Below are 23,442 nucleotides of genomic sequence, written 5' to 3' on the forward strand. Positions count from 1 at the left end.
TGCCTGGGCTGCTATTTATACAGCCTCTATGAGTGTTGTGGAAACATATTAATGATTTTATATATATTCCTCCTCATCTCTCACTGCATCTATCAGTTCCATTACCCTGTCAAAATAGCACTACAGTGGTGCCTCGCAAGATGAAAAGAATCCGTTCTGTGATTCTCTTCGTCTAGCGGTTTTTTCGTCTTGCGAAGCAAGCCCATTGACGGATAAGCGGATTAGCGCTATTAGCGCTATTAGTGGCTATTAGCGGCTTATCTGCTGATCAGATCAGCTGATAAGCGGCTTAGCAGCTTAGAAAAGGGGGGGGAGGGGAAAAACCCCGCAGGAACTCGCAAGACATTGTCGTCTTGCGAAGCAAGCCCATAGGAAATTCGTTTTGCGAAGCACCTCCAAAACGGAAAACCCTTTCGTCTAGCCCCTGTGGTTGTAGGACTGCCTGGCAATGTGGTGGCACCAGTGTCGTGGAACATGGTATAATATAGAACTTCAGTCTTGTCAAGTGACACAGTCCTTTCCTTCAGTTCCCAGGCAATGTTTCCACAACTGATGGTTTCTAGTCAAATTAAAACAGATGCAACAATGACTTTATTTTCTTTATTTTCAATCGATACTGTATGAATACAAAGTTTCTAGAAAGCTACAAAAAAATCTACCACTTTATCAAGAAGGCATCAAAATGTGTCACTTTGCAAAGACATGGAACACCTGCAGTAACCGACACAAAAATAGCATTTTTAGAGTGATGAAATAATTGCACTTAACTGTCATGGATATTAAAGTTATCACACATATGTACCGCGAAAGCTAGAATACATATTTTTTACAAAGCACTTTTATAAAAAAATTCTCTGCACACAAACCCTATAATTTTCATATTACTATCATACTAAAGATAAATTCACTTTAAAGCCAACACTTAAAACATTTTTTTAAAAAACAAAGAAGGTACCAGTACCTACACACAGACAACAACAAATACAAGAATACTGTACTGCCAAAAGGTTTGATTGAAACTCATTTTGAAAACTTCAAAATATGTTAAGACAAGATTTGAAAAGTTTCATATATATTTTTATTTTTAAAAAAAGAGCTTTCCCTCCGTGTCTAAGCAGGAGGTACTTTGTCATCCAAAGGCAGATTCTACAACCCCCCCCACCCAAAAAAAGTAACCAGCAGCAGTACAATATTAAAGTAACCACTGACCATATATGAATATGCTTAAGTCACAAACCCAGTTTATACACATTACACAAATAAACAAAGTGAGAATTCCATTAAGTCATTTACAAATGTGAACAAATGCATGTGGCAAATAAAAAAAAATCAAAAAGAAAACTGTTTTACATAAAACGTACTGATATTAAAGAATTAAAGGCTATTCAGGCTTTAAAAACTGTTATAAAATTCTTTTGTCTTTTTTCAGGCACATATCGTTGTTTTTTTATCCGCAGTCATGAGCCTGAAGCAGAGGCCCATTTGCAATAAAGAGAACAGAAACAAAATGCTGAACAAAAATAGAACTTGTGTGAAAGGAGGTAACGGGGGCATATCCTCTCTGTGAACTGAGTGCACTTAAAGAGTTAACTGACAAAATGTGTTTAGTTTGTTATATATATATATAAAGTATCTCATTGCCAGACCAACTTCCTAAGCTAGAGATCAAGACTTCTAAACTTCTTTTATCTTTCAAATTATCCTGTCTTTCTTTTCAGGGGGCTGGCCAGAAGGAAGAAAAGGAACAGATTTAGAGAGAGAGAAATCAACCTGAGTAAGGACTGAAATGAGGACCACTTTACATGTTACTTGCTGCCCACGGTGGCTGAACTCAAACCCTTCTCCATACCAGTGATCAACGGATCAGGGAGCAATATTTAAATCCTAAAATTGCAGAGTTGGAAAGAGCCTGAAGGGTCACCCAGTCTAACTTCCCACAATGCAGGAGTCACAGCAAGAAAATTCCCTGGCAGGTGGCCACCCAACCTCTGTTGAAGAGCCCCCAGTGAATGTTTTACCATGCACTGTAGGGCCCCACAGTAGACTGGGCTCGGGGAGAGTGTCAAGGGTGTGCTGCCCTGGTGTGCATTTAGAATGGCAGACATGGCAGATGCAAGGGAGTGCTAGTCTCTGTTGCATGGACTGCCAAGCAAACAGAAGAGCTTCTCAACAGCAGCCACAGACAGTGAAGGTATATTGGTCCCTAAAGAACCATATGTTGCATGACCTGTGTGGATGATGTGGGCCAGTGTTAGTGCATTGCTCTGGAACGGACTTCTACTAAATTCTCAAAGACATCCCAAGTCATGGTTTGTGTTTACTATTATTTAGAGTACGGCAGGCAAACCATGGTTCCGGGCTACTTGTCTGCTTTCATTTCCCACCTCTGCGCATTCAGCTTCATAAGTTCACGCCCATTGCCAGAATGCGGCAGCTTCCGGAAGCTGAGACATGCCCAACCTATGGTGGTCTGTTAATTCAGACATCCGAACCATAGGTAGTGGAGAATATGAATCACAAACCTCCTCTGAACCAGAGTTTTAGACGATGCTTTACTACTAGATTGAATTAACATAGCCATGCCTTGTAGACACCACTCTAAACCATAGTTAAGCATCTTTAATCATGGTTTGGCTTGATGTCCAAACTGAGCCATAGAGAAGGAAGAATGCCCTAGGAATTAGATCAAGGAAAGAAAGTATAAAGATTTCAACTTTTCAAGTTCTGCAAGCCAACTTCCATTCAGTGTAATAGTTCACTCTGTTACTTGAAGGTGACAAAACAGGAAAGTTGAATTCAATGCAGTTGCCAACCTGAACGGACTCTAGCATGGGTAGGAAGTGGGAAAATAGTTACCAAAGTTGCAAATTATTCAGTATAGTGGTACGGTACCTAAATAAAATCATTCTAGAATTCAAGTAAGAACAACATTACATTTGTAAAGTAAGCTATGTTTCAACTGCCACAAATTGTACCATTATTCCCCCCAATTTTGTACACCAAACAATAAATAAATTCATTCATTTGCAATAAAATATACTCCAGCCACTTGCTTACCTATATCTGTTGCAGCAGATATATTCAATCGCTGTAGATCTATTTGGACACCATTTACACATAATGCAAAGCCAAAATACACCTTGGCATGAATGAGCAAGCATGTGGGTGCACAGTAAGAAAACCACGGCTGCTTTATTCCTCCCTAGCCACGCCGCTGCCACATTACCAGTAGCTAAGCCACAGTTTATCTATGAACCTGGGCTTATGAATTATCTTGCTTCAAGGAAAACACAACCTGTAAGCAAGGTTTGTTCTTGGTGTGCCACTCCTGGGTTGTTTGCAGGGAGACAAACCACAAGCTTGGGTTCACATGTTGTGCTAAGCCAAACGATGGCTTAGTTCCTGGTACCGCTGCAGCAGCAGAAGTGAAGGAGAGTGAAGTGGCTGTGATTTTTGTATTGTGCCCCAGGACACTTGCTCATTCATGCCAAGACCAAGTTCGGCTGAGTGTTAAGTGTGACTGGGGCCCGTGTACTTCTGAAGCCAAGCAATCCTTACTAGATGAAGATGTCAGAAGAAAGTGAACAAATACAAATTTAAGAAAAAGGGAGGGGTATAACTACATATATTTACCACTTTGTGTGCCACATACTAATTTTAAATAAAAATTATTTGATTTTTGTCTATTAAAAACAAAAGTGTATTCACAGCTACAAATCTCCTCTGCCAAGCTTTTGGTTTTACTGCTATTAGTTCTCAGTGATTATTAATTATGTTGTATCCCTCTGAACCAATGTCAGTGCTGTTGATGTCTCTCGAAAAACATGGTGGTATTAAAACGGCACTCTTTCCTACAATGAAATAGGAAATGGTGCTGTTCAAGGGTCTCCCCGAGGACATTTATTCCTAACAACTTGGTGCTAAAAAGCACAGGTCAAATGGACTGTTTCATTTTCTTCTACACTTTCATTTTCAATTTTAGGCATCCAACTGCTCAACTTTGTAAACAAAACAAGTGCAAATTTAAAGAAGAAAACCATCTTCACAGATTTAGAACTACTATAATGATGATGGTGGTGGTGATGATGATGATAAAGTCAAATTTGTCCTTTGCCTGAACTTCTGCTATTTATATGGGCTCGTGTTACTCAGATGCAAGACTGGATGGAGAGGGACATGGCAAAGGGTGAAATACTGACCGCTTTCCTATCCTTGCCAGCCAGCAATGCTGCATAAACAATCACAAACGGTTGAATAACATAGAGAATAGTTTTTCCAGCATGATGCACTCTTGTGATTTGCAAAAAGCACGCTACTATAAAAAGTACTCTTTTGAGAATGGAGGCCTGTTAGTTTTGACTGTTTCCAATAAACCAAAGGCATTATGGTGATCTCTAAATATTTTTGGTCTCTACAAATTGTCATTTATTATGGCAGCACTTTTCTAAGCTGGAATTTCAAAACCAAAGGCACTTGCATGCGAGAGTGCAGAGAGTCACAAAGGTTTAAGTATTTGGTCATGAGAATTTAAGAAGGCAGCATTATTATTCATACAATTCACTTTTTGCAGAAAATTCTAGCGCTGTTAAAAGGTTTCATTTTGGTATCGATATTCCAACTATGTAGTGACGGGGTGACTTATATAGGACGGTGTTTTAGGGCCAAGTAGCCAAACGGCTTCTCTTCGGGAGATTTTTTTTTCCTTTTTCCTTTATTTAAGTAAGCCAATTAATTTACTACATAAGATTGGCATGATAAGCTAAAAGGTACTTCTACTATAGCACTAAGGCACTGCATATTGTAATGCTTTGGCAGCTCGGAATTAAGAAGTTCCTACGACAAAGTAACAGTTAACAAGGGAGATGCTTCCAGCTTACAAAAGAGCTCACAGTTTACAGGCAGCCTTTTGGACTACACAACCCACATAAACATCTGACAGACTTAAGGCTTTCCAGAAGAAACATGCACAGGGGGTTTACACCCAACATAAAGGTAAAGGCAAGGCAAACAGCTCCCGGGAAGTTTTTACAAAAGTGGAGATGCAAGAAACATTGTGACTCTTCAAATAGCAGAGTTATTACATACATCATGTCCCAGACTGCATTAACGCAAAAGAGAGAAGTGTACCTGGTTTGCAAACTGACTGCTCTTCCACACACCTCAAGGGGTTGCTTTGAGATGCATGTTTATTCTAAAAATGTCCAACTTCTTTTAAAAAAACAAATCCATCAAAACCAAAAGCCTCGTAAAAGGTAACATTTTTTTTTAAAAAAGTAGTTTTAGACTTGTAACACCAAGTGCTTCAAAATAAAGGGCTACTTTAGATGAGTAAGATGCAGTGCTAATTCTCCGTTAGTGTTAAAAACTGATGAAGAGTTACAGCCATATAAGCATCTGATTTTACAGTTCACAGAGTTAAAATGACTGAGAGGTTCATCTGCTTTAATGTCTGTAGGACAAAAGGCGTGCAGCTTGCAGAGCCTCGAGGCTATACAGTACTGGACTGACTGCAGCATGCCATGAGAAGGGCTGAATAGAAGTCATGAATGGAAGACTGCATGCAACTTGTTACAGTTTTGCAGTGTTCCAGAAGTTGAGTAGCTCCTCTGACAATTGAATAGGGCAAATCTCCAAGCTATTTATACCTTGAGCATTTCCTGCCCCCATGTTGGATTCTAACAGGGTGAAAGGTTTTATGCAGGCATAAAGAAGTTTGCTTTCTGAAGTAACAATTATTCTAAGCAGCACACTGAATATGTTTCTTAAGTATGCACGAAGCTGCATTTCAAAGTGCAACAGCTACTGACCTAGTGCCTTAATGTAAAGAAAGACATTCTCCATAGTTCATTTCATCATCCTGTGGGCTATACAGCTTCTCATAAGTGGCTGTAGGCCAGGGGTAGGCAACCTAAGGCCCAGAGGCCGGATCCGGCCCAATCGCCTTCTCAATCCGGCCCATGGGCGGTCCTGGAATCAGCGTGTTTTTACATGAGTAGAATGTGTCCTTTTATTTAAAATGCATCTCTGGGTTATTTGTGGGGCATAGGAATTCGTTCATCCCCCCCCCAAAAAAAGATAGTCTGGCCCACCACATGGTCTGATGGACGGTGGACCGGCCCACGGCTGAAAAAGGTTGCTGACCCCTGCTGTAGGCAGTAGGTGGAGAGAGGCAAATCCTTGAATGGAAACTGTAGCAAAGTTGTTGTGTTCCTAGCTCATCAAACTATACAAACCCCACGTAGTGATAGATTTCTGGGTGATTTGCAGTTTCTCACTACCTAACACAACTCTCTTCTATCTAAATTTGGCTGCTGAAATGAAGGCAGCTAACTAAAAGTAGACTTTTGTGTGAAAGAACTGTATGTTCAGTTTAGTTCTACAACTGAAGCCAAATCTCCAAACTCAAAATGTGCTCAGATGCACCATGTTCCTTCAGTCTAACTATGATATATTGATTTATTTTTTACTAGGCTCTGACTGATAGATTTTGGGGTTGTGGTAAAAAGGTAGACCCAACAAGTCTGATGTTTGCCCGCCCTGTATTATAAGTTAACATTTACTAATAACATAAACCAGTTCCAAGACACTTTTTCAGCCTTTCATCATGTCGGGCAATAATATATATTTACAAAAGCTGCCTCTGAAGGGGAATCAAACCTTGTGTGGTGATAATAGATTTATACGTCTTTGAAAAAAGCTCTTCCTCACTTGTTCTTAGGAGCACCAAATGTTTCTACAGTGATGGAGGGGATGTGGGATGCACCATGTCTAGGAAGTCTGAAAATGGATTGTAGGAATTGATAATACGATCCAGTGTAAATTCATACGCTTCATGGTTTGAGGCCATTAACTATCAGAGTTTTCACCTTATTGAGTGAACAAATCCTGTTAAGATGGGCCTACACAACTTGTGATCTGCAAGCCACATACATTGTCAGGCCTTTTTTGGGTGACAGTACTCACTGGTATGAAGTGCATGGGTATGGAATCACCTCTTGTTGTTGTTGCTCATGGGAACCATTTTGTACGCACTCCCATTCCATGTTTATATGAGGATTGTCACCTCTCTTCTAACCCCCCAAAGTACTGCACTTTGTGGTCTGTCAAGTGGCTTGACAACCCTCCTGTTTTTGCGTTTTCAGGCAAGCTGAAAGAGAAGGAGATTTCAATGGGGCTCATAAAGTAATAATTGTGTCTTTTTTGTTTGGTGAAGCCTGTGATTTTCTAGCATTTTAAAGACATTAAAAACAGATGAACCTTTTGATTGTATATCTATTATCATCTCAACCACAGTACTTTTTGTGGTTTTCAGCTGACAGTTTAATTGTAATTCAACAGTCACTTTAATTCCACCCTCCCTTTACATTTGCTTATCACTAATTTTGGTGTTGCAATTTATAGACTCATTAGGAAAAACAAAAACAAATTGTTCATATAATATATAACCACACACAAAAGATTACGTACACCGTAAGTCTAATTTTTCAGTATTTACCTAGTTATTGCAAAACGAGTAATCTTTTAAATAAACAAATGTCCTTATTAGTACAATACTTTATACCTTTTTAATGCACTAGATATAATTAGTAAAAGGGAGGAAGTCTTCTCGCTTTGCAATACCTGCTTGAAAAGTTAAATGGGTTAGAAGGTTAGTTTTAATACAGAGGGAAGAATAATAATAATATTTTTTGCCTACTTTTAGGACCTGTCTGCTCCCATCAGGCATTTTTAAGGCTATGTTTGTCATTTGGCTTCAAACAGAAATTGAGTTGCAGTTATAAAATAATTTAGTGAATTACATTCGTTTGTATCGTCCACAGTAATCAGTTATGAAGATAATTCTAAGAAGAATTTGTGTGCTAATTTATGCTTATAGTTAAAATTCATTTCAATTTCACTAGCATCTTAAAAACAGGGTTTTTAAAAATTAATTTAGACAAAACACCTCATAAACTCTTATAATTGCTGTTAAGTTTTCCCATGGCAAACGCTCTGTCTTATATTTTTCTAACACAACAACAAAAAATTAAAACTTCCACAAAGGCCTTGAAATTCTTAAATATAGTCTTCCCAAGGAACGGTGGTTTTTTTAATATATAAATTTGAAGAACACTTTGTTTTAGAAAGAATTTGTACAACTGTACCAGAATTTCACAGCTACAATATATATTGACACACTAAAATGAGGTTTAGAAAAATGTAGGGGAAAGCTCAGCCAGAGGAACTGCCACTTAGTGTTGAGGTTGACAGTCTGTGTTTTGATAAGGAGTTAAACAAAACATGTCTATAAATAACTGTTCAGTCCTTTACAAGCCTGTAGATGTGATGCTGTGCACCATGTTCACTGTTTGAAACTTCAAATACACAAGCCATGCAAAGTAGGGTTTCTTGCGTGTCCCTGTTCGTTACAACCTGTTTGTGTTTTTATACATATAAAGAAAAGGAAAAAAAGACAAAACATTAAAAACTGGGTCATTTGCTAGCACAGGAACAAAAGCAAAATATGTAATTGTAATCACTGGAGATACACACACACACACACACACACACACACAATTTCACTCTCATATCTGAAGAGACATACACCTCTCATCTGTCAAGGTTTCTTGGTTAATGCCTCTCTAATGCCGACTTTTGACTCAATGCATATAGACATTAAAGAGTACTCTGCGGGTATGAGAGATAGACATTATTATTATTATTATTATTAAACCATATTTTACTAGAGTGCATAATCCTATCTCCCTTATCTCCAGCACTATGTAGTCTACAACATATTGAGTAGGACTTCTAATGGAAAGCATCTCAACTGGATTCTGATCTAGGTTCTGCAGTTCCATATTTCTAACACAGTTTCTGGAAAAGAATCTGGCAAGGCAGGATCTGCTTTTTGGGAAGCTTCCAGGGGCATATTTTTGGAATACTTCCCGGGAAAACCAAGCTGCTAAGATTTTAAAGGAACAGTTTGCAGGAATCTCCTTTCTCCTCTTAGAGAATGTGCAAAACTGCACGGCAGTACATTGATAAGAGCAGAACCGATCTAGAAGCAAAAAGCCACCGTGAGCCAAAATGTTCTGTTCCACTTATCCCTGAATTTAAGGCCAAGCAAGAAAAAGAACACAAGGCTACGATGGAGCTTTGCCGTTGTTCAATCGGAGCTGCGTAACCCAATCTTTAAGGGCTTGGAAGAAGGGTACTGGGTAGGAAATCAGAAGCTAGGAGAGAGGAGGGAGGATGAAAAGAAGGAAATATAAAGGTGAGAGGGGTGGGGTAAACAACAAAGAGGGATCCCATGCAGGTCAGTTTTCCAGAGCCCAAAATGTTCTTAGGGTATTCAAAAGCTACTGTGATAGATCCATTCAAAACAGGTGATTAACATTGAACATAGCTTGAAATGAGTTGTTTCACAAAGTAAACTACCAGGTGTCCCAGAGAAGAACTATTTTCTTGGTGCTCTGAACCAACTAGGAAGTGAATTTACCATGACTTCCATGTCTCCAATCACAGTTATGGTGGGACAGCCAGTGCGGACACCAGGCCCAAAACACACCCAGGCCAAGGAAAAGATTACTGCCCCCCTGTTACTGCAAACTCTATTGCTAAATGAGCAGCGGGTGAATTCTAGAAGTAGAAATATTATTTACTACAGCTAGATTTCAGCCTCCTTTCCCCACTGGGTTCTAGGTCCAGGGTCAAGGCAAAGAGGCTAATGAGTGGCCAACTAGATCAATGCATCCAATTCTCCACCACAGAGGTCCAGTTTATAAATTGTCTCTGGTGGATTTGCCACAGAAAAGCCACATCTCCATGGCTGCCTCCTATATTGGATCAGTAACTCATAAAGCTGCCTAGCACAGGGTGTTTGGACCGCTGTGTAGATTTAGTAGCAAGACTGGAGGTTCTGCAAGCCAAGATTAAAGCACAGAACCTACATTTGGCAGTAACATTGTACTTAACCCAAGGGCATGGAATTTCTAATCCTTGCAAAAGGAACCAAATAAAAATCTGCCTGCTCCCAAAGAACTGCAGAAAACCGCCAGAAAAAGTGAAAGAGAGAAACGTTACCAATAAAATTGTAAAGTTTTCCAACACGCTGTTCATCATATATTTTTCTGGTAAATGCTTGAGCTTGTGGATGAAATTGATCATATATTCACACATTGGAGAGCGGTTTATTCTAAAGACAAACCGGCCATTCTCAAACCGTGCGTATTCAGTCTAAGGACAAAAGGCAAAAGAGAACAGAACAGAACTGTCAATGAATGAAAAGCTCTTTTTTGTTTTTAAATGTGAGCCACTGTGTAAAATAAAGACACTTTAGGATATTAAAATGAAAATTTATTTCAACTAAATTAAACATACCATGTAGCTAAAATATCGGTTTCTCATAAAAGGAACATGAGGAAATAATGTATTGCTTATAAAATAACCTTAAAGGCTGCCTTAATATTGTGGCTCTGATATAAAATAGGGCTTGAAGGAACAATTAAAATCCATGTTACAGGGGTTTTCCTGTTTTCTCTGTTGAGTTGGGAAATGTTTTGAATGTACTATTAATATTCTCTATTCAATGTGTTGAGCATTCTCAGGCTCACAGAATAAATCTCACAAAGAACTCCTTTTGGTACTTTGCAACTCCAGGAACTTTTGGTCAGGGCCACCACTTAATTCAAGTTTTGTGTGCATGTGTGCACTGATTCATTATGGATCATTTGTGAGCAGGAACAGAAGAATGGTGGATCTTTCCAACTGAAATGTAACCCCTGCACTAAAATCCCACTACAGGGAAACATGTGTGCACATGCATGTATGCAAGTATACACATAAACACATGCATAATACACATGTATAAGGGTAAATATAGGGTGCTGCTGCACAGTATGCAGGATGCCCTTCAGATTATCAGAGCTACCAGAGAGATTCGTGGCTTTGCATGTGCCCTCCTAGAGGAGTCTCTTTCCCCTCTTCCAAATGGATACGTAAATCAAAACTGGGTTGTAAGGAGTCTATTCTATTCAGCCCATAGTACAAAATTATGCAGAGATCCACCAGGATCCTGCATTAGTATTAACTGCAAACCAGGAGTAGCCCATGCAGAGCTCTCCCGAGCTTGTTCATTCAGCCCCAGGCGGCATGGCCAATGATTGGAGATGTAGTGTGACAACATCTGGGTGTCCCCCAAATTGGCTTACTCTGCTGTAAGCTCAGTGATTTAAACCAAGGACAGCTTGGAGGGAAAAAAAACACTTCTAGAGAAAACAGTGACCTGGCAGCAATCAGGCAAGCAGCAAGTTTGAAAACCATACCTCTACTTTTTCTACCACTTGCTTCCCGAACGAGCAGACTTTGGTGGAACAGGTGATTGTCATGTTTTCTGAGCTCTCATACTGACTAGTTACACCATAGAATGCTCCTGTATCATCTTGGATGTTGCAGTTTAAGTCCGCCTGCAGGAAAAAAACAACAGATGCTTCCTCAACTACTGACATTATTGCAAAAAAAGGAGAAAGTATTTATTATGAATGTCATTTGAAATAAAAATTGATCTGCTTTAGCAATCCCCATCAAAAGCAGACTTAAGAGCACAAAAGAGCAAATTGCATTGATATTTCCTGCAGCTGCAAAAGAGTTGCCAGCAGATTTTGCACAGCAGCTTTGCAAGATGGGACTGGGGTGCAGATAACACACCTGCAGCCCCAGGCAAATTTCAAGGGAGTGCCCTGAAACAGTTCTCATTGCCAAGGACAACAGCTGCGCTATTTCTCTTAGGCTTGGGTTCTGCGCTTCCAAATCGTAAAAGCTTTTGACAGCCCATGGACTAACCCAAGGAATTAAAAATATAAAGATACAGCAGTTCTATGGAAAGAATAAGGATTTCTCGGCTTAGACCCTGAAGATCAGACTGGAATTGGATTTGGATAGCTAACCCAGCCACATAGTCAAATAACCGAGGTCCATAAAAATAACTCACCACTACAACCCGAAACGATTAGCGACATCTATTCTCCAGCCCCATGTTTGGCTGGAAAAATGCTCTTCAAGTGAAGGATGAATGCTTCTGTAATGCATGTCTGAATGGTGCCTTTGCATACTGAGACTAAAAAGCAGGTGCAAAAATTATTCTCTGTGCCTAAAATTTGCAGCAGAAGGAGTGGCTCCACCTCCATCATCCAGCACCATCCACTGAGATCCAGCACTGAGGGCCTTCTGGCCATTTTCTCACTGCGAGAAGTGAAGCTATAGGGAACCAGGCAGAGGGCCTTCTTAGTAGTAGCGCCCTCCTTGTGGAACACCCTCCCATCAGATGTCAAGGAGATGAGTAACTATATAAACTTTAGAAGACATCTGAAGGCTATACAGGGAACCTTTTAAGGTTTAAGGTTTTATCATGTTTTTATATATGTTGAAAGCCGCCCAGAGAGGCTGGGGCAACCCAGTCAGATGGGCGGAGTACAAATAATAAATTGTTATAAATTGTTATTATTACTGTCTGTTGATTACAGTATATAATGCATTCATCTATCAATATACTCTAACTTCTTGGCATGGAGCGCTGCAAGTTTTGCATATCAAGACCCTCAACTATTGGACACGATGCATCAAAAAGAACCCCACAACATGCCCCAAAACTGAGCTGGCTGAAGACCAGAAAAACACGCCACATGGGTAAGTGTTCTCGGTCTTCGGGAAAATGAGGAGGCAGCCTGCATGTGTCACAATAGTCTTGCCTAAATAGAGTCTTCAAAACAACAGAAAAGCAGCAAATGCAGAAAGATTACAAAGCCCTTTTTGACAAAAAGAGGGGGTTTCCCAAGGGAGCAGCATAATTAAAACACAAATATTCAGTAGTTAAAATTGAACATGGAGAGGTCACTTGTTAAACAGAACAGAGGCTTCAATTACAGTAGAAACGCGGTGAGGCGTCAGTCATATGAGCGTATTAGACTTCCCCTCCTTCTCAATGAGCAGGGCTCAAAGAGCAGAGATTCCAAATTGTGAAGCAATTCACACACACACACACAACTGCATCATCTGGATCTTTGGCACACTTTGCTGCCAGTTGTGTGCTGCAGCTTTGGAAACGCTTCCAGGTCTGCCACATGGCTGGGCTTTTGATGACCAGGCCAAGCTACTCTACTTCCCAGCTGCTCTCTGACTCATTCAGGGGAACCAGCACACTTGCACCAAGTTGCAGGCGGGCGGGCAATGGCTTGTGAAGAGCTTTGCATGAGTGCCATAAAGCTCGCCGTGCAGCAACGGTCCTCTCTGAGGCAACTGAGGGGGCGAAAGCAGCAGGAGTGGCTTCTTCCATCTCAGTTTTGTTTCAAATGTGTCTGAAACGCTGGCTAAAGATGGTCAGTCCACACAGCTGACCTCATCTCTCTCCGGCAACTCACTTGCCAAGTCTCATTCCGTTATGCAATAAAAATCACATCTAAGAAAGGGGGGGGACACACACATTACAATAGCTTTTTTGTGAATGAAGGAGACAAAGAATCAACATGCCTCTAAAGACGGCAGCAGACACACATGAGGGACGTGGGAGGAGACCATGTGGCTGAGCTCTTTCTGAACACTAACCACACTGAATTCATTATTTGTTAACAGTGCCTGACAAAGGAACAGCATTATATTTTTCAGGTCACAGCTATTTTACATGATAAGAATAGGAACAAACCTAACCATCCAACTCATGTTACTTTGCCACTAATTATGGCATATATTTACATCTATAAAATGAGAGAGATTTTTGGACATGATTTAATGCCCTTTTATTGTGCAGATTCCTTTATTTCCACTCCACATTTGAATTTCAAAAATGCTTTGGACTTCAAAGCATCTTTTTTTAAAAAAGTGCACTAATTACAATACACATTATTTTCTAGAACTGCTTGTTTGCATTGCAGATTTCTAAAATGATAGGTATTCATTAAAATGCACTTATTAATATCACCCACACTTCTTAGAATGAGAGTTTTGCTCTCCATTTTGCAATGGTGTTCAGACGCACAAATAGGTTTTCATTACAAAGCAATATTGCAATCGTCTAATATTGCAACAGCACAATTCTAAACATGTTTATTCAGAAAACAAGGCTCATTGTCTTCACTGGGACTTATTTGCGGGTTGACATGCGAATGCGTTTATAAAAGTAATCAATCCTTTCAAAAGGAGGTTATGCACTGGACTGAGCCAGCTCAGAGTATGTACTTATAAAATATCTCAATCTTTCATTTCACCTGATATGAAATCATCCATAATATCTCATGCTAACAGGTTTAGTTAGAAAACTGTGCCAAGATACCGCACAGATAAATAGTACACAAAATATGAGAATGTATAGTTAATGATACATTTGTTGATATAAACATTGAGCCTGGCGCATGCTGGGAAATACTCTGTAGTAGGGTTCAGATGTACTCATCTCAGCTTAAAAGGCCAAGATATAAACAAGACTTCTGCCATGGGGTCACAACTATGAAAGGACACCTCATGAAAAAAATGGTATGGTAGATTGCAGCAAACTGTGTACATGGTTACACCACAGAGCTACAGGGTTATAGCCACATTCTCCAGCTGCTTTCTTGAGTTTGATGTAATATATAAATAGGGCAAAAATATGTCTATGTGTCCAATCCTTTCCTTCAAATCTGCAGTAAGAGGCAAGTGGTTGCTCGCATCAGAGTTTAGGGCTGTCAGAGAAAATGGAAGCGGAAGTTTTCTGATGTTCATTTATTCATTTCATGTCCAGGCCATAAATCAACCCAGTGAATACAACCGGTATTCGCTGTTGCCTTCTTACTACAAACTACATTTAATTGATTACATGTCCCTACCCCAATTTGCATTGAATTTAATTTACATTGAAATGAATGGGCTGGAACAAGGTACTGTGACGTAATTTACGTAAATTATGTAAGTTCCACAATAGCAGACGGTGAGAAGGACAACAGTTTTTGATGGAAGTTGAACTGCAGCAGAACAGGAGCGCTGCTGCATGGAACAAATATAGGTAAGAAGGGAAAACCATGTCTTCTTGCATATTTTTCTGGGTTACAAACTTTACTACATGTTGCACTTAGCTTTGCCTCTTCAGATCTCGGAAGGCTCACTCTCTGCCGGCAAGGAACATTGGAAAGGCTTGAAGCACTTGGTGGCAGCTAATATTCCCTGCTTTCTGCTCTCAACCACCGAGAAAAATTAGGAGAGGGAGAGAACCAATGGAAAAAGCCTAGACAGCAGTTCCTCCACCCCTGTAATTATGACTCAGCACAGAGAAAGGCACAAGATGAAGAAGTACTTAAGCCCCTTCACCTTAGGGGCTATAGGAAGAGACCCTTCATAGTTCTAAACAGCAATAATGGGGTTCCTTTTCACATGGTAATTATAGCATATGGAATGGCTCTAGGATGTTAAGGCAAATGCATACCACGGGAGAAGAGTCTGGGCAGACAGACCTAAACTGTGTCCTTTTACCATACCTTCAAGGTCCTAACTTGCTGCATGTGTCAACAGTCCTTTTATGACCATCCATTATCTGTTTGTGGATCAGGCATTCTTTGGTGGGAGCTCTCAAAAATCTATATTAAGGAGGCTTTTAAAAAAATGTATATTAATGAGGCTTTTAAAAAAATTTCACTTTCCCTCCCTTAGAAATGTTATCTTCCAGGGCAATGGGGCACACAGCATGCGGCCTACTTAAATGTATGTGTGATGGCAGCCCTCAGTTTGACTTTACAAAAAGCACTGGCTACACAACAGTCATTAACAGCAGCATTTTTGTGACATCAGGGATTCTTACATGCAGGGATGTCTTGATGGTGCAGTCAGCATTCCTAACCTGTTCCACTAGATGGCAGGTGACAGTTTGCAAATTGTTTCAGTACCAGTTGTAGAGTGAGCATAATGTCGACAAGCAGTAAAGGAAGCCTGCTCTTGGTAAACTGGATCAGTTTTTAAAATGTTGTGCTAACATGCTAAAATTAGCTGTAAATTACGCATGCCTTTGCAGGGCTGGCAAGATTGAAAACCTGTCACGCTACAGTTCTGAATAAATATTCTGCCTTGGTTTTTGAATAAGATTTTGGCATTACTTAAAAAGACAAACTAGATTACTCAGTGGCTGATCGGAACCATGACACTACTACGACAACAGTTATCTGTTTTGCTGTAAGAACTGTCAGGATTGAAAATAAATTTATTAAATCAAGCGGCTGTTCAAAATTAGTGGCAGCACTGAATACTTCAAATAGTTTTGATTGTGATGACTGGTTAAAGTACAGAGACACTAGAATTGTATAATACTATTTTGACACACTGCTGAACTGTTTTATTGAAGCAATGTTAAGTTTTTACTTTGTTTTCCCTTTACTTTTATTCTACTGTACTGGGTTCACCACCTGAGGTTCCTATGGGATGAAGGTTGATCTAAAAGTATAAATGAATGGGAGCATAGGTTTGTAAATCTGGTGGGATAACTGCTGACCTCTGCCATTATTGAAATTGTATTTGGTAAGAAACAGCTTTAAGACAACCCCGACTGGCTGAAATCCAAGGCAGTTCTTTGTAGCTATCAGGGGCTAATAACCACTGATGGACTAAACCTCCATGCATTTGTCTAATTTTCTTTTACAGACATTTTAGTTAGCGCCCTTCAGCACATATTGGGCAGAAAAATACATTAATTTCATCTTTTCCCCTCTGTCTGTACTGAATCAAATGCTGTCAATTATATTGGATGACCCAAAGTTCTAGCATTTTGAACTGTCCCTCCACCCACTTTTCCTACACCAGCCAAGAAAGTACATTAGAACATAAGAAGAGCATGGCTGGATCAGGCCCATCTAGTCCAGCATCCTCTCTCACAGTGGCCATCCAGATGCCTATAGGGAACCAGCAAGTAGGACCTGAGCACCACAGCACTCCCCCTTTTCTGCGGTCTCTAAAAAATGGTATTCAGAAGCATGCTGCCTTCAAGAACGGATGTAGAACGTAGTCATCATGGTGAGCAGCCACTGATAGCCCTGCCCTCCATAAATTTGCGTACTCCTCTTTTAAAATCACCCAAGGCTATCACTGCCTCCTGAATTCCATAGTTTAACTATGTGCTTTCTTTTGTGTCGCTGTCATCTTTCAATATTCATCTTCGTAGGATGTCCCCCACGTTCTAGTGAAGGCATAGGCAAACTCGGCCCTCCAGATGTTTTGGGACTACAACTCCCATCATCCCTAACTAACAGGACCAGTGATCAGGGATGATGGGAGTTGTAGTCCCAAAACATCTGGAGGGCCGAGTTTGCCTATGCCTGTTCTAGTGCAATGAGAGAGGAACTCTTCTCTATCCGCCTTCTTCACACCATGAGAAAGATAGTAGAACATTTAGGAAAACAACAACAGCAGAGTATTTTGAATATCTCACCCAAAATTTTACGAGGAAGAAGGCATTCTGAGGTCCTTTTCCAAACAGCTCCTTCAAGCCGCCCTTCTTTTCAGGGAATTTGTCATAAATCTGGCGAATGTCTACCGATTCCAGCAACGGATCGCTGTAAGAATGGTTGGCATGCCCAATGTGCACAAAGAGGTGTTTGTTATACTGCGAAGTAAAGAAATAAAAAGCGTTATTACTGATGTCATAAGAACTTTGCATTTCAAATGCAAATAACATTTCTTTGCATTTGTCAGGGCTGTACACTCTTTCTGTTTGCACAATACCTAGAGGAAAGATGTTCCATGTAATAAATAAACGTGCATGCTAAAATCAGAAGAAAAACAGGAAAATAGGTGATTTGGTGTCCTGAAATGGAACGCAGTGCAAACAATCAGTCATGAAACTTAGTGTGAGGGAATCCGCCTATGCCTGTCCTAAATCTCGGGTTTTTGTGCAGAAAAATGAGGATTAAAAACAGAATGGATGAACTACAGGTGACCAGCAGAAGTGGCACAGGCTTTAGGAGCCACCTCTGGACTGAGACAGCAGAGTCTGACTTCTGCCTGCCTCACCAGCTTGGTAGGCTGGAGGCAAAGTCACAGCACAGCTGAAAGGAAGCGCAGCAGGAAGATTCTTCACAAACTTGCTTTGAAGGTGATGAAGTTAAGTCTGATTTCTGTACAACAGCTGCTAAGAAAAACAGGAGGTAGACAACAGTTTGCAGTTTTTAATTGGATATAAAACTGAAATGCCTGGACACTGATTTGTGAAGTCTCTCTTCAAAAGCCTGCATTTATTTATACAGTGGTACCTCTGGTTACGTACTTAATTTTTTCCAGAGGTCCGTTCTTAACCTGAAACTGTTCTTAACCTGAAGACCACTTTAGCTAATGGGGCCTCCTGCTGCCACCGTAGCACAATTTGTGTTCTCATCCTGAAGCAAAGTTCTTAACCCGAGGTAACATTTCTGGGTTAGCGGGGTCTGTAACCTGAAGCGTATGTAACCTGAAGCATATGTAACCCGAGGTACCACTGTATTCTATCTTTCTTCCATGTTGCACAAGGCAACACACATGGAGGTTTGACCAGTTTAGTTTTCATTATATCATGTGCCCCCAGACTAGGTCATGGAACCCTCGCTACATAAGGAATTGTTCTGTTGACTTGACAGGCTTTATTTGTCTTTAGCTGTATGATTCTAGATGGATATCAAATATAGTTGACAGGACGGAAAGTCTGTAAATTATTAGATCAACCCTTTTCATGACAGTGGCATTGAGGTTCTAGGCTGCATCTCTGTTTTGCAGAGAATTCAAGGTGGGATGGATGCTCTTGTATTTTGGACTTGTTGCTCATTTGTCAAAAATCATGGCCACTGGTGAGATAAATAATAAGTAGCTGATTAGGTCTTATTGTCCCTAATGAAGGGATCGTCAATGGTTGCACCTGTGGAGGCCTTCCCTAGTTGCTGAATTTAGGCTTGAAAAAAGAATTAAGTTGTAGCCAATAGAATATTTCTGTGCAACATCTGAATCTGAAGAGGGCTTGCAAGCCCTGAACTGGTGGCCCGGGCTTGGTAGTGAACTGGATGAGAGCTGATAAACTGACTCTGAATCCTGGCCATCATGACACTGTGGCTGGGTGATTCCAGAGTCTGGATAATTGGTCAACTGCCTGCTTTGGAAGGGTCAGATTCATAGTCGAGAGAGCTCCTGGATCCATCTGTTGCTAGAGGCCATGGGGACCTTAGTGGCCAGGAGTGCTTTTTACCAACCATGGTCGGCAAAACAGTTGTGGTGCTGCCCTGGAAGATGCAGCTGGTGCAGAATGCAGCTGCTCAACTGCTGACTGGGATGGAATACCACCATCATATTGCTAAAAGAACTTGCCTGGCTGCTAGTTAGCTATCAAACTAAGTTCAATATGCTGGTATTGGTGTACAAAGAGCTATACAGCTTGTGCTCTGGATACCTAAAATATAGCCTCATCCCCTACATACACAACTGATCACTGACCCTGCCCCAGTAGTAGGCACACATGGGCACCTGCCCCGGGTGGTATGGATACACTCTTCACTGCTGATCCATTCTGCACAGTGTCTTTCATGTGGTGGCACCCACCCACTGAAACCTCCTCCAATTATATATTAGGCAAGCACCTTCCCTACTGTCTTTTTGAAACCTGCTGAACGTGTTTCTCTTTCAGCAAACCAAATGGAGATCTTTACCCCAACTGACAACTGCATTGGCTCTGAATTCGTTTTATGTCCATGCTGCTGCTGTTTTTTAAATGGTTCTACACACACACACACACACACACACACACACACTGTTTAATACATTTTAAAAATTATATTCATTCATGAAATGCACAGTAATAACTTGTGCTTGACTGTGGCTTGTGTGTGTTGTCTACAACAGTTTCTTTGGTTTGCAAACACACCCATAGGCGACCCAATGTCTTGCTTGTGGACTTCCCATAGGCATCTGGTTGAGCACTGAAGGAACAGAATGCTGAACAAGATAGTCCTTTGGTCTGATCCAACAGGGCCCTTGTTACATCCTTAGGAATCTGTCTACCAGTTAACTACTTAAAATAACCTCATATGATAAAAGGTAGAGTAAAACAGAGAAAACATATTAATCTGTACCTGTAGCCAGCATTGTCATACTTCAGTAGCTTCCCTTCCAAGTCAGGATTTAACACTATATCAGATCTAAATTCAATTCATTCAATTATGAGCTAGTCCCACAGCTTTTCAATCAATTAGGAATATTTTTGTCCAAATTCCCCTTTCATAATAACCTGAATTATGTTACCTCCAAATACAAGGGGAAAACCTATCCAGTCTTTGCTTACAGACCAGAGGGGTAGCATCAGCCAAAAAGGGTGTTTCTTCTTTAAAGAGTAGAGTTCATAAACAAATGAATGGAGGGAGTGAATGCATGAATGAGCAAACACATGAATGAATGAATAAATGAATGAATGCTTATGAGTAAAAGCCTTTGAAAGGGCAGGCTTAACTTGCATACCGATCAGTTACACAAGAATTACAGTAATTATCGTCCTATTCTGTAACAATAAGTAATTACCATACAGCATCTGCACAATTGCTAGCTTCACCATCTTGCTCGAGATGCCAACTACAAAAGCAACAAGCTTGTTACCCTCTTTAAAACTCATGTCTAAAACTATGTATGTAAAAGTTTTTATGTATACACCAAACTGTACCTCTGTAACACCGCAATTTAAATTAGACTTTCAGGCTTCAAATCACTCTCCTAAAGCCATCTATATTGAAATAGCCGTAGGGAATGCATACTGGACTTCTTCTCAACAATACCTTAGACCTCTGAAGTTAAGAATGTGGGAAATGGTAGAATGTTGCACCATCTAAGGACCTCAAGCCGGTCAGAAGTTGGAACAATCACAAATTAGGGATATATTGCCTAAATAACTCTTACAGCTTCCATCTGAAAATCACCTTGATTTCTAGGAGCTTTTCCTTTTGACTTGTCATTGCAGAATATTCTCTAGGAATAAGGTGGCGCTGGCAACAACATTTATGCAATGCTTTAGAGTGTATAAAGTATTTCACACGTATTATCACAGCAGAAGCTGCAACCTTCCAACAGTTCAAGGCTGCCACTGAGATTGAGGGGGCCCAGGGCTATGCAATGTCAGCGTGTTGTGATTGCAAGCTGATTCATTTGTGTGTGTGACACAAGCACATCCTATGGCATGTATGCGCAGCCACCATGGAACTTGGGAGAGACCAGCCCTTTCATTGGAAATATTGGGGGGTGCTATCCTCCCCACAGTACCTATGCAACAGTTTGGCTTCACCCCCAAAGGTGCACCCCTCCATTGTTTACTGAAACAGACAGATGCTAACCAACCAACATTACCGCAGGAATCTTTCCTGCAATCCTGTGAAGTAGGTCTGTCTTATTTACTACATTTATATCTCACTTTCCTTCCATGAAACTTAAGACAGCATACATAGGATGAGCTTAGCTTGAAAGCAAGATTCCTGCATTCTGTATCTTCAGCCATAATGAATCCTATCCCTGTATTGTATATAGTTTGCTGAGAATGACAAGATACATACATGTGAGATATAAGCCCAGTCCATCCTGGCTCATAGTGTATGCTCTTAGCAACCTCACCAACTCTGAATGTACTTCCCTTCTGCTTTATTTAGTAAGATTTTCTATGAAGGTCAATTCAGGGAGTGGGAGAAAAGTTCTCAAAAACTCATGTTTCATTTTTGTGGGCACAGAATTCCTTATACACAGTGCAGACCTACACATGAGTACTGCAAGTCCTGCATATAGAGTTTAGTGGGGCAATGGAGAAAGAGACTGAAAGTCACAAAATGATTGTGTTGTTAAACTTCTAACTTAGAAACCTAAGAGACACATTGCAAAAGACAGTGTGCTTTTCAAATCCAAAGCAAAGTTAAAGGCAGCTGTGGAGCTACTACAGTTGTTTGCTGATCTTGCCAAAAGTACCAGATGCTGCTGCAGCAACAGCAAAAATTCCAACATGTTTCAGAGGGACAGATGGTATGGCATCATCTCACAATATTCGAAGGACATAAATGTTTATTTTGACATTGCATGTGTGATTATTTTCTCCTTATGTTACTGTAATTCCTACACTAAACAGAATGATGACTAATCCCTTCAGTCACGGCATGTTTCTAATGAACGACAATGACAATGTAGTAGGCATTAAGTGAATAGATTTTCTTTCCAAAAAAAAAAGAACTCATGTTGGTTTAGAGACAACTGTACACCACTTATGAGATCACTCACACTTAAAAGAACGCAGTCTTAATCTCCTCCACACCCTGGAGAAGAGGAGCAGGGAGGCTCTGAATGGGCAAAGGAGCAGAAATAAGCAGGGAGCAGACTTCTCAACTTGCATGCTGATCAGTGACAGATGGTGAGTGAGGGTCAAAGCCCTTCACAAAAGGCTGTGTCATAAAGGGGCAACTGAGGGGAGAGGAAAAGCCAGTCCAGGCTACCCCTTTCCACCCTGTCCATCCCATTCTGACTGCTGAAGACCCCACTTCCTGGCCTCTCTTCCTCCTCTCGATGCAGTGAAGAGCTCAGGGTCATTTCTCTTACTTCCGACAGAGAACCTTCTGGCACATGGATGGCTGAATGCCACAGCCAGGCAAGTGGAGGATCTCTTCAGTGTGGTGGGCTGAAACCTGGAGCATTGATGTACACTTGGGTGGGGCATGACTCCCTTCTTCCTCACTTTTCCAGGACTGCACTTGAAAGCTTCAGTAACAATACCTCTTACAACTCAGTTTTCAGTAGAAGCTCATAAAATACAACAAATTCCTTTCATTTACATCATTATCTTTTCTGCCTGTTATATGCTAGGTTTGCAGAAGGTCATTTCTAAGGAGAAATTTGCCCACCCCAGTACTTAAGAGTTCAGGACTGAGATTCCTTTAACATTTTGATGTTATGGCCCTTGTACTTGTTTTTAAGAAAGAAGTTTAAGAAAGAACTTGAGAACATACATTCACGGATTGTTTCACCTGTACTATCTAAAGTAACCTCTGTAGCTTTGAGATGGCTGCCTCTTACTGAACTCTCTTGTATTTGAAGAATGCTGCCTGAAAGGCCATGAAAAATGGCTCTTGTCAAATAATACCAGGAGAAAAAGAAATTATAATCCATTTAGGAATTCAAAGGAACCAAGACAAATTGCTGGTGTCAGGGGATGCTAACATACAAGCTGTGGCAAAACAAAGACAAATCACCTGCATTTGTTTTACTTGCTAACATACAATTAAGCATATCATAACAATGTGTTTTATTTAAAACTGCCATCCCATCCAAAACTCAACAAGCAGGGTGGAAAACTTCAAACAGTGCGAGTGTTTCATGATATATATGTTGAAGGATCCTGATGTGCTTCAGTTTGATCCTGATGTGCATGGAAAGTCAATAAAAACAAGAACTACCCTGTCGCCACAACATAATGCTAAG

At 40.5% G+C, this 23,442-nt stretch overlaps 1 protein-coding gene across 37 annotated transcripts in view; it reads right to left on the minus strand.

Annotated features, from left to right (window-relative positions):
- Positions 1-586: 586 nt before the first annotated feature.
- The window catches only part of TEAD1 (TEA domain transcription factor 1), a 172,826-nt gene continuing 149,970 nt past the window's right edge, over positions 587-23,442 (minus strand). For all 37 annotated transcript variants that reach the window (XM_083478237.1, XM_083478209.1, XM_083478218.1 and 34 more), the window contains 4 exons: positions 17,420-17,593; positions 11,307-11,447; positions 10,066-10,218; positions 587-8,412 (listed from right to left, as the gene is read on the minus strand). In XM_083478237.1, the coding sequence (XP_083334363.1) occupies positions 8,299-8,412; positions 10,066-10,218; positions 11,307-11,447; positions 17,420-17,593 (582 nt within the window). In that variant the 3' untranslated portion in view covers positions 587-8,298. The remainder of the gene's footprint in view (positions 8,413-10,065; positions 10,219-11,306; positions 11,448-17,419; positions 17,594-23,442) is intronic.

The sequence above is a fragment of the Podarcis liolepis genome, assembly GCF_965112155.1.
Source record: "Podarcis liolepis genome assembly, chromosome: 1".
Taxonomy (NCBI): domain Eukaryota; kingdom Metazoa; phylum Chordata; class Lepidosauria; order Squamata; family Lacertidae; genus Podarcis; species Podarcis liolepis.